The 11,098-nt window shown below is 37.6% G+C and overlaps 1 protein-coding gene across 1 annotated transcript; it reads left to right on the forward strand.

The window, feature by feature from the left end:
- The first annotated feature begins 982 nt into the window (after positions 1–982).
- LOC107832527 (transcriptional corepressor LEUNIG_HOMOLOG-like) lies at positions 983–8,410 on the forward strand. The gene is made up of 19 exons (XM_075244077.1): positions 983–1,367; positions 1,476–1,519; positions 1,634–1,715; positions 2,240–2,337; positions 2,539–2,648; positions 2,746–3,047; positions 3,192–3,267; positions 3,377–3,485; positions 4,858–4,907; positions 4,996–5,244; positions 5,459–5,542; positions 5,825–6,019; positions 6,234–6,375; positions 6,462–6,568; positions 6,756–6,905; positions 7,077–7,232; positions 7,329–7,448; positions 7,568–7,765; positions 7,965–8,410. The coding sequence occupies exons 3-19, from the start codon at positions 1,684–1,686 to the stop codon at positions 8,106–8,108; spliced, it is 2,322 nt and encodes a 773-aa protein (XP_075100178.1). The 5' UTR covers positions 983–1,367; positions 1,476–1,519; positions 1,634–1,683; the 3' UTR covers positions 8,109–8,410.
- The last annotated feature ends 2,688 nt before the right edge of the window (positions 8,411–11,098 follow it).

Raw genomic sequence — 11,098 nt, forward strand, 5'->3', positions numbered from 1 at the left:
CAATTTTTTGAGGTACTATATATAAATATAATTTTTTGAGGTACAATATTTTTTTTTATTTAGTTCTGGTGTCTAGTGTACTTTTAGTGTTGTAATTTTTTGGAATCTGACGTGATTTTTCTAGTATTTCTGATTAGTTTTTTTTAATTTATATTTTCTAGTATTAAAATTAATTGTCAAAGTTTGTTAAATATTTGATGGAGATAAAAAATGCTTGATTTGACTAGGGATGACAATGGGGCAGTGTGGGTGCGGGTGCGGGTGCGGGACGGGTTTAAACATATGCGGGGTGGGGCGGGTTTATACATATGCGGGTGCGGGGCGGGGCGAGGCGGGTTAAACTAAAAAATATATTTATTTTTTTGCGGGTGCGGGTGTGACCGTGTGAGTTTAAATACTCATTTTTTACACAACTGAAAAGGAGTAAAAAATATTTAATCTTAACAAATCCATTCTCATACACTATAAATTAATATTCTTCCATTATGACAAAAACAATGAGGTCACTTGACGAATAATACAAATCTCTATCGTAACTATACGGAAACAGAGACTAAAAACTTGAACAAATAATAGAAAATGAAAAAATTACTCGCTACTTCTTATTGAAATAAATTAAGATGGTAAATTATTTATTCGGACTATGCATGTGTCCATGCTGATCACGCGTTCATTGATCGCAAAAATAAAATAAGACAAATTGAAAAGGAAAAAAAAAGTTGCGGAGCGGGGCGGGGTGGTGGATGCGGGTGTAGTACGAGGCAAGTGGACGCGGGTGTAGTGCGGGGCAGATGGATGAGGATTAAAAAAGCTATGCAGGGCGGGGCGGGTTGAAATTTTACGGGTTAAGAGAGAACCCGCGCCGCTCCGCTTGCCATCCCTACTTTTGACCCTAAAAGACCAAATTAAACCTACCGGTAAACATCGGGGACCATTTTAGTCATTGTCTCACTTAAAGCTGCTCCGAAGCTAAGGCTCGGACACTTAAGGGACAACCTGCCCTGATATTTTCTCCTAATTCTCTCTCCTCTTCAAAAGTTGATCCTCAACTCAGTATTTTCTGAGCTCTTTAGTTTTCTCTACAGGAAATTCTAGAATTTTCTTACAAAGAGAGACTCAAAGGTTTAAGATCTTCTCAATAACGCACTCTGTGCTGGTTTTTGTGTCAGAATTTAATGCGTGTTTAATAAGGCGTAATTAATTTACTGTTGTGATCAGATTACGGACGTTAATACTTAGGATTTAATTTTGATTGATTCATATAATCTCCAAGGAGATTGAGATAATCTTTGACCTGAGCCAGATTGTATAAAATTCGAGTTTGTTAAGCTGATTCAGTGAATTCGAACCACTGCAAGTGTTTCACTGTAAGATCTTGAACCCAAAAAAGGCAGAGATCTTGATTTTCATTGCTTGAATTTTGTTAATTCTCTTGATTTGGGAGCTGATTTTTTTCAATTTTTGTTCTTCTTTAGGTAATCTTTCTTTTGATCAGTAATGCTGGAATTTTTGTAATTTGGTATGGTTTCGTGATCTTCTTTATGATAATTGCTTTCGTTTCCTTAATCATGTTTTAATTAATAATTATAGTAAACTTCTTTTTAACTGTGTTTTTGCGGTTTTGATCCTATAGCTCAGTGACATACGCGGGTGGTTTGTGCTGTGTTTGACTTTCCTGCAGTAATGGCGCAGAGTAATTGGGAAGCAGATAAGATGTATGCAACTTCCTGTGGCTAGGTTCATTGTTTTTCTTAGTTAGCCCTACTGGTTAAGCAGAATCATATTTTTATCAATGATGATAAAAAGATTGTAAATTTTAGGGTTCAATTGCTCAACAAGAGCCAAGAGAACGAACAATAATTTCTAGTCGCAAGTGAATATCAGGCTGTGTGGGAATGGCAGGGGAAACAAATTCTTCTCGGGACAAGTACTCTTTTCGTCCTAAAAACAATTGGTGGTTTTGGGAGGAGTATGAGGATCGAATTATCTAATCCTCACTTTGGATTCCCACATGGTTTCTTACTTTTAACAAAATCACATTTTTAGAAACTACATAAAAGAATTACTTATAAAAGATGCAATTTTTTTTATGTAGAAAATTTTAAATAGTTTTTGAGAAGTTAGAGGATTGTTTGACATATCAAAGAGTAATAGTGCTAGACAAAATGACACGAAGGGGATAATTTATAATGTTACGGATTTTCACCCTTAATATTTGGCCTCTTGTTTTTTTTGCTAGGCTGGATGTTTACATTCATGACTATCTGCTGAAACGAAAGCTGCATAATTCTGCAAAAGCTTTCATGACAGAAGGAAAGGTTGCTACTGATCCTGTAGGTAATGATGTTATATGATGCTCTACATTTAAATTTCCTTTTGGTTCAAAGGTTTTGCACGTTTGGCTTGTCCATCTGCAGAGTGGTTCATGTTCTACCCCCAATAGATTGCCTTGTGCATTAATTGCATAACTTCGACATGTTTTGATTCACTTCCTTTATGAGAATCTACGTTTTAATCTTTTGATTCCTACTTTTATAGCTATTGATGCACCTGGAGGATTTCTTTTTGAATGGTGGTCTGTGTTTTGGGACATTTTCATTGCACGGACAAATGAAAAACATTCAGAGGCAGCAGCAGCATACATAGAGGTTTGGTTGAACTTAAGGAATCACCGTCGACACAAATTACTTAAAAGAAGCTTTATGGCATTTTATATCAAGTTTGAAAAACTCCCTTCTGTTGTAGACTCAACAAATGAAAGCAAGGGAGCAGCAGCATCAACAGCAGTTACAAATGCAGCAATTACAACTCATGCAACAAAGAAATGCACAGTTACAGCGAAGGGATCCAAATCATTCCCCCATTGGTGGTCCTATAAATGCTATCAACTCCGAAGGTATGATGGGGCAGCCATCTGCCAGTGTATTGGCAATGAAAATGTACGAGGAACGAATGAAGCACCCTCAGTCCATGGACTCGGAGACATCTTCAGCTCTTATGGACCCCAATAGGATGGCACTTCTCAAGTCAGCATCTAATCATCAAGGGTATGATTGGTGCAACCATTCCATGTGATATTGCATTATTTTACATAACATTTATCTATTTTTGAAATGGAACATAACATCTATCTATTTGTTGCACGACTTGATTGAATCATTTGTATCTCTATTTCTTCTCTGTTGATTCAGCCAGTTGCTACAAGGAAATTCAGGGAACATGTCTGCAGCATTGCAGCAACTACAAGGACGGTCTCAGCTGGCAACTGTAACTACATGAGCTCTTATTTCTTGACGTGATATCTCTTCTTTGTTGAATACTCGATGTTTCATCTTCTCTTACCTAGCTAAGATCCATACCTATTTCAACTATGTAGGATGTTAAAGGGGAAATGAACTTGGGTGGCACTCAGAAGTCTTTGCCCATGGATCCTTCATCAATTTACGGGCAAGCAATTCTTCAGTCAAAGGCTGGACTTGGTGCAGGTATAACCACCAAAGAATAATTTTCAGTAATACAAAAAAAGAGATACAACTTCTGATTGGGATCTTCCCTGGCTCATTTCTTAATTTTGACACCCCTTTGGCCATCTATTGAACTGATTATTTCAAATTGAAAATATACCCATCTTAAATGCACATTTAGCAGTGAGTTCACAAATTATCTTGTTTATCTTTGTGATGAAACTCCACATGGGAGATGGATGGTTTCCATGGATTCTTTACATGGCTTGGGCAATCCTCACCCTTTGAGCTAGCTTTTGGGATTGAGTTAGGCCCAAGGTCCATTATTATCATGGTATCAGAGCCAGACCCATCTCATTATTTACCCGATGTTGGGGCCCCCATCTCATTCCATACTCCAGTTGCGCCTAACTCAACCCCAAAAGGTAGTTCATGAGGATTGTCCAAGACCATATAAGGAGTCCAAGTTACCCATCTTGAACCGATATGGGACTCAACACCCCTTGCATGCCCAATACTGGACGACTAGAGCGTGAACAATATAAGATGGGGGCCCAACATCGGGTAAATAATGAAACGGGCCTGGCTCTGAGACCATGATAAATGGACCTTGGGTCTAACTTAACCTTAAAAGCTAGCTTATGAGGTGATGATTGCCCAATATCATACAAGGAGTCCAAGTTACATATCTTAAGCTGATGTGGGACTCAGCACTTTGACATGATGCATGGGTTTTCGTAAAACCTGCTCATCTCCGAGTAGGACACTAAATACTTTAATAGTGTGAAGTTCTGTGGAATCTGCCATTATCCTCCAAACATGAATTGTTTGAATTTTTGATTGTTATCGTGGATAATTTCAACTTTTGCTTTTTGCAGTACACATTAAATTATTAATATTGCTAGACAAGATATTGAAAGCTTCTCGATTCTTATTAATTAAGTCTGTTTAAGGCTTCTACTTCTCCTTGAGACACTTGGAACATAAATATGTAGGAGTAATTCCTTTTTTTTTTCTTTTTCTTTTTCTTTTTAATTTAATTTTTTTGACTTTTCGCTTTTGGTAATTGTCTGCTATCACATCTCAAGCGTCATTCATCTGCCTTCAGCAGCAGTGTATTACAGTTAATGGGCGGAATATATTGGAACTGGTCTTCTTTATGTGAGCATAATGGATTTTTTCTGGCTTTTTTCTGTTTATTGACTTGGTTTAGGATTTCTATGTTTCCAACTCAACTTTCTTGAAAATTCCTTTTTATGTATTGTACATTTTCTCTTTCTGATGAGCCTTTTTAGGTTTTTTCTTATCTTCTTGAAGTACTTGTATGTCGATTATATCGTTAGATGATCTTACTCGGGCAATTCAGTCCTTATATTTTCTCCTTGTTCTTTAGGGTTGAACCAAGGTGTCACTGGTCTACCATTGAAGGGTTGGCCTTTAACAGTAAGTTAAATTGCTTTTAATTATCATCGTTCAATATATACAGAGATTTTGACGTGCATATCGGCTGCTTTGCTCATAATATATACAGGGAATCGACCAGGTAAGGCCCAGCTTGGGTTTGCAAGTACAAAAGCCCAACTTACAGACCCAAAATCAGTTTCTTTTGGCATCACAACAACAACAGGTCCTAGCTCAAGCTCAAGCCCAAGGTAACCTTGGAAATTCACCTAATTATGGGTTCGGTGGATTACCTAGAGGAAACTTTAATGCTAAAGATGGTCAACCTCCAAGGAATGATGGATCCATTTGCTCTCCAGTACAATCAAATTCACCGAAGGTTAACTTTATTCTCCTAGAGTCAAGAATATATTTTGCTTCCGGGCGTTAACTATGTGGTGTTTTGTCCATTACACTGCATAACTACTCTTTTGAGGCTAGAGATTGTTTGTAAATGATGATGACATTTCTGTAGAAGGATCTCAGTTATTCTCTTCCAATCCATAGAACATTTGAAGTTTAAAGTGCTTATGCCATATACCTGTCTTAAACAGATGAAAATGTCCCAAATGCAGCAATCTTCCTCTCAACAACAGGACCAGTTGCAGCAGCAACAACAGCAGCAGCAACTGCAACAGGTTAGCCTAAGGAAAGCGTAAAAAGCTGTATTTATATCTGATTTTTTGATATCCATCAAACTCATGCAATCAAGTATTGTTAATATTTAACATCTCTTCTTGCCTTACCCGTTTGTACCTCTTTTTCTATAGTTGGGAATTTCTGTCTTTTCCTGTTCCTCTTTTTTTTGGGGGGATGGGAGGTGGGGCGGGGGGTTGTTCCTGGAAAATAACTTATCTAACCAGTTCCAACTGTCCAAGCAATTAAAGAGTAGTTCATCCATCTTCTTACTCTTTTCCCAGAACAACAGAAAAAGGAAGCAACATTCGTCTTCTGGACCTGCTAATAGTACTGGCACGGGTAACACTGTTGGGCCTTCACCAAGCTCACCAGCATCAACACATACCCCAGGTGATGGGATGACTAGCGTGTCAAAAGGCTTGATGATGTATGGAGGAGAGGGAGCTGGTGGTATTGCATCTTCTACGAATCAGCTGGTAATTCTTTCACTTTTTTCATTCAAATGTTTGTTTGCATTATCTATTTCTAAACATACAATTTTTGTATTTGTTAATGAAGTATTTGGTTGTTATGTTGCTTCATGGATCTTTTATGGTTGAGAAGTTTTAATTTGCTAACTATATCATGAATTTAAAGTATCATTCGCTATTTTAAATCTGTTTGCTCTTCTTGCTTTCTTCTGTTGTACAGGATGACTTAGGGGAGACTTTTGGAGACATTGGTTCTTTCGAAGATAATGTGGAATCATTCCTGTCAAATGACGGGGGAGATGGAAACATCTATGGCACATTGAAGCAAACTCTTACTGAGCACAAGCCTGATTCTTCAAAAGGTAATAATCTCACAATTGTACGTATAAGTTCTCTGTTGTTTTTCTTCTTTGGTTACAGTATGTTAACTTAAAAGGATACATCTCAGGTTTCTCCTTTGGTGAAGTTGGTTGTATACGCACCAGAAATAAAGTGACTTGCTGTCATTTCTCATCGGATGGGAAGTTGCTTGCTAGTGCTGGGCACAACAAGAAGGTAGGTTGCTTCAGAGTATCTGGTGTCTTTAGCATAAGATAACCGGATGATAGTTTTATTTCATTCTGTGGTATGTGAATGTAGGCTCTGTCCTCTGTTTACTTCATTACCCATATCCATTTTCTTCTACGCTTTGGTTTCATCCAAGAAATTGTAAATTATGAACCATTTTCCATGTATACATCAGGCAGTTCTTTGGAACATGGATACTCTGCAAACACAGAACACCCCTGAGGAACATCAATACTTGATTACAGATGTCCGCTTCCGGCCTAATTCTTCTCAACTTGCAACTGCTTCATTTGACAAGTCTGTGAGATTATGGGATGCTTCCAATGTTAGTATTCTTACATTCTCTAGGCATTTTTCTTATAACCACGAGATGTAATTGCAGGCCTTAGCTGTAGTGCATAGCACTTCATACATTCATACAATTTGCCAGTTTTCAGTTAATTTGCTGTTAAATAAATTTATGCTCAATAATCTTCTGCTGAACTTATATTTGCAGCCTAGCTATTGTTTGCAAGCTTATACAGGGCATACTTTTCATGTTATGTCGCTTGATTTTCACCCGAAGAAGAACGATCTCTTCTGTTTTTGCGATAGCAACAATGAGATTCGCTACTGGAGTGTTAGTCCATTTTCATGCACTCGGGTGTCCAAGGTGTGCTTTCTATTGTTAATTACTGTTATTTTCTTAATCCACTTTGCAGAAGTAAATTCCTGTTGAGCTATGTTCAACTTCATATCCCGTTTGTAGCAAGGAGGCAGTGCACAAGTGAGGTTTCAGCCAATGACCGGCCGTCTGTTGGCTGCTGCTTCAGATAAGGTGGTTTCCATCTTTGATGTCGAAAATGACCGGCAAATTAATTCCTTCCAGGTTTGTTTTCGTGCTAGATGACTTTGAGGTTTTCCAATTAGCATTATCTGTTGTTTCTATTTTCTGGGTGTCCTAGGCTTCATTTTACTTTTCAGATAAATATGGGTGTTTGGTTACAGGGACATCCTGGAGTGGTGAACTACCTGTGTTGGGATCTAAATGGTGAGTTATTGGCATCAGTTAGTGAGGAGTCTGTCAAAGTTTGGTCATTGACCACCGGTGACTGCATTCATGAGCTAAGTGCTACCGGGAATCAGTTCCACTCTTGTGTTTTTCATCCTAGTTATTCAGCTTTGTTGGTGATCGGAGGAATGAGGGTAATTAGCGTTCTCCTTTTCTTAAGCACTCTTGTTCTTAAGTCTGTTTAATTCACGTCGGTAAGATGTCACTTAAGTATGTTGGACTACATGTTCATACACTTTTGACTGTTTAGTGACAATGCCCACACTTCAGTGCCGGCCATTACAGCAGTCTCTGGGTTCCAGCTGACTGATACTTTGTGAATTTATGTTGCAGTCTTTGGAGCTGTGGGACATGGTTGAGAATAAAAGCATGACAGTTCCAGCACATGATAACATTATCGCTGCTCTAGCACAATCACCAGCGACTGGAATGGTTGGTTCTGCAAGTCATGACAGTTCGGTCAAGTTATGGAAATGAAGGAGATAGGATTCCATATCAAAGATTTCATCATAAGAACAGTTGGCATTTGCTTGTATTTTAAGCATGTAACAAAAAATATTTCTAGGCATCTTTATAGCTTGTTGTTTTTGATAAAGAATAACCATGTTTGTGCTTGTTATAGTAAAATTAGAGAGAGGTTTGCGGTTGAGAAGCAAGTTGCACTGAGCCGTAATTCTGTAGTGTTAAGATAATTTCTTCACCCTTAGGGTGAGTATTTCCTCTTAAGATACAACAAGCGTTGTGGTTAATTGAATGCGTAAAGTTCTTTCGTTTCTTCAGATGTTGTGGATCTTTCTAAACCACGTTGACCTACTAAGATATTTGAGATCTTGAACTCGATATTATTGCCATTGATTATTGAATACAAGGAAATCACAGCTAATGAAGAATATATAATAATGCAACTTGATGGCTCAAAGGTCATTGTCACATCACACTATTAAAATCTCTAGTACGCCGCATTTCCATTATAGCCACAAGCCCACTACTTATACTTAAGAAATGGATGCCTGTATATAGGATAGGACCTCAAGCTCTAGTTTTTTGCCTGTATATAGGGTAGGACCTCAAGCTCTAGTTTTTTCGTTCTTCCTCTATACAACACCACGAGGATGACCGCTTCGTTTGACATCCATCACTAGAATTTGTGTCATCAAAGTTCTCCATCAATTACCAGTTTGCTGCAATTGAAATTTGAGTTATGTTATGTCTAGAAATGTGTGCAACATCTTAATACCTAAACAATATTCCACCGAATTCTTGACTTCTTTATATGATGGATTACAAAATCAGACAACCACTCAGATACGAAAGGGGTTCATACCATCTGATCACCTGCCTAATGTTCGGGATTATAAAGCACAGGGGTTTCTTGCATGATTGAATCTTGTCTCTTAATCTTTGAGATTCTCCTGTTGTAGCTTTGATGATAGGCTAGAATTGCATATTTTAGTCGCTTATTACACTTCAATTTACTGCATTTTAATTGAGTTTGAGCTTTAATCGCTAGTGTTTTGCACTAAATATGTGTTTTATGCCTTGTAGGAGTGATTCCAATCTATATAAGCGTTATAGAATGAATTCAAGTGATTTGGAGCTTTGAAGTCTGAGTAAAAGCCTAATACATTAAGTCGGGATCGTGTTCGGAGGTCGTGTACCAAGTCTGGATGTCAAAAGAGGATGAAATAATTTCACTATGAGAAAATTGCACTGCTGCGCCTTTGGAATTCTCCTGCAGTCTGTCAGAATCAGCTCTCTGAACTTCCCCACAAGCACACCGCACAGTGCGGCGCGCCTGTACAAATTTTACAGATCCAAGTCCTATTTCGCGCAGGAAAGGGTGTTTCGTCTGAGCCTGACCCTACTTGGTATAAATACATATAAAAACGATATTTTGAGAACTTTAGATAGACTTTTGACCGAGGGAGAGCATAGAGCCGTCGTGGAGGCCGAGTTTCTTCTTTTCTCCTACCAAACTTAGTATTTTTTTTATGCTTCTTTGTATGATTTGTTGTTTGGCTACCATGTCTATGTGGAGCTAAAACTTCAAGCTCTAGGATTGTGGTTCTTTCATGATTATTGTTATTCGAATATTGATTTTGATTCCTTGATTTATCGTATTGGTTTATTTATTCAATCTTGCGCTTAATTATTTAATTGCTTGATCACCAATTGAATACTATCTACGAATCTACAATTGAACTCGAAAGTGGGAGTTCTAGATTGTACATAGGATTGAGTAGAGCAAGTTCTTGAACCTGGGCATCGGGGAATGGATTCGCGATTAGGATAGACAAATACCTAATTACCTTGCTTGGTTGATTTACAGGAATTATAAATGCGTTCTTGTTGATTCTAACTCCATATACATATAGGCGTTAAGTTAGCTTGAATAGGTGAGTAAGAACTCGACAGATTCTTACGAGCACTATTGACCCTGTTAACCAATAAACTAGATGAATTAGTTAGTCAATTCAATTGAAGAATACAATAGGGTTGTTAGATAGCTCATGACCCCAGATCGTTTTCATTACATTGATAACATAAAAATCTGCCCTTCCTCTGTTCAAAGTTTATTATTTATATTTCTTTATTTAATTAGTTTAGAATTAAATACTTCTAGGTTTAATTCTTGTTTAGATAATTAGGATAGTCTAATTTAGTTAAAGTTAATCACAAGTCCTCATGGGATCGACATCCGACTTTTAGTCACTTTATTACTTGACGACCGCGTATATTTGCGTGTGCGTTTGGCCGCAACAAGTTTTTGGCGCCGTTACCGGGGACTTAGATATTAGCTATTTTTCTAAATTAGACATTTATTTTTTTTATCTATTCTTTCTTTAGTTTAGTTAGCATTTTTTTTATTTTAACATGGCATCTTGGAATGAAAATTATTCGAATGATGATTATTCTTTTTCTGATGACTCTTGCCTATATTGTGGAGGACCCCACTGGTGAAAAAATTGTCAGAATGTTCCCTTGAGCGAGTTGTGCGCACAACCTCAATCCTTTGAATGGAGTATTTGTAATATGTGTGGTGGTCAAGATGGCCATTGGGATGGTTGTCCTAATTCTTTTCATCCTTCTCTGAGCCCTTATTGTGATCTTTCTAATGATGTTTGTGAGTTTGATAGGGGCAATGAAGTGTAGGATATGTAACGTGATGCATATATTAGGAATATTCTGAGGCAAGTAGCAAAACAACAGAATGAACTCAAAAAAGATATGAAAAGAATGAGGGCAACAATCACAAGGATGAAGGCTAATATGGAAGAATTGAATGAAGAGAGCGAGTTCCAACAAAAGGAAAATTTTGAAAAAGTGGAGATTTTGAACCAACCATGGCTAGTGGAACAAGATGAAAAGTTAGAAATATATGAGGCTCAACGTGAGGAGATTACTGATGGGATGGGATGAGATACTCTATAAAAGGAAGAGTTGAATTGGGACAAGAGATTGAAAAA

The sequence above is a fragment of the Nicotiana tabacum genome, chromosome 22 (genome assembly GCF_000715075.1).
Source record: "Nicotiana tabacum cultivar K326 chromosome 22, ASM71507v2, whole genome shotgun sequence".
NCBI classification, from domain to species: domain Eukaryota; kingdom Viridiplantae; phylum Streptophyta; class Magnoliopsida; order Solanales; family Solanaceae; genus Nicotiana; species Nicotiana tabacum.

Coding starts and splice junctions, on each gene's coding strand:
- LOC107832527 (XM_075244077.1), top strand. CDS start 1,684: ATGGCGCAGAGTAATTGGGAAGCAGATAAGAT. Junction 6,569..6,755: donor GTGCTGGGCACAACAAGAAG/GTAGGTTGCTTC, acceptor TGTATACATCAG/GCAGTTCTTTGGAACATGGA. Junction 7,766..7,964: donor TGGTGATCGGAGGAATGAGG/GTAATTAGCGTT, acceptor TTTATGTTGCAG/TCTTTGGAGCTGTGGGACAT.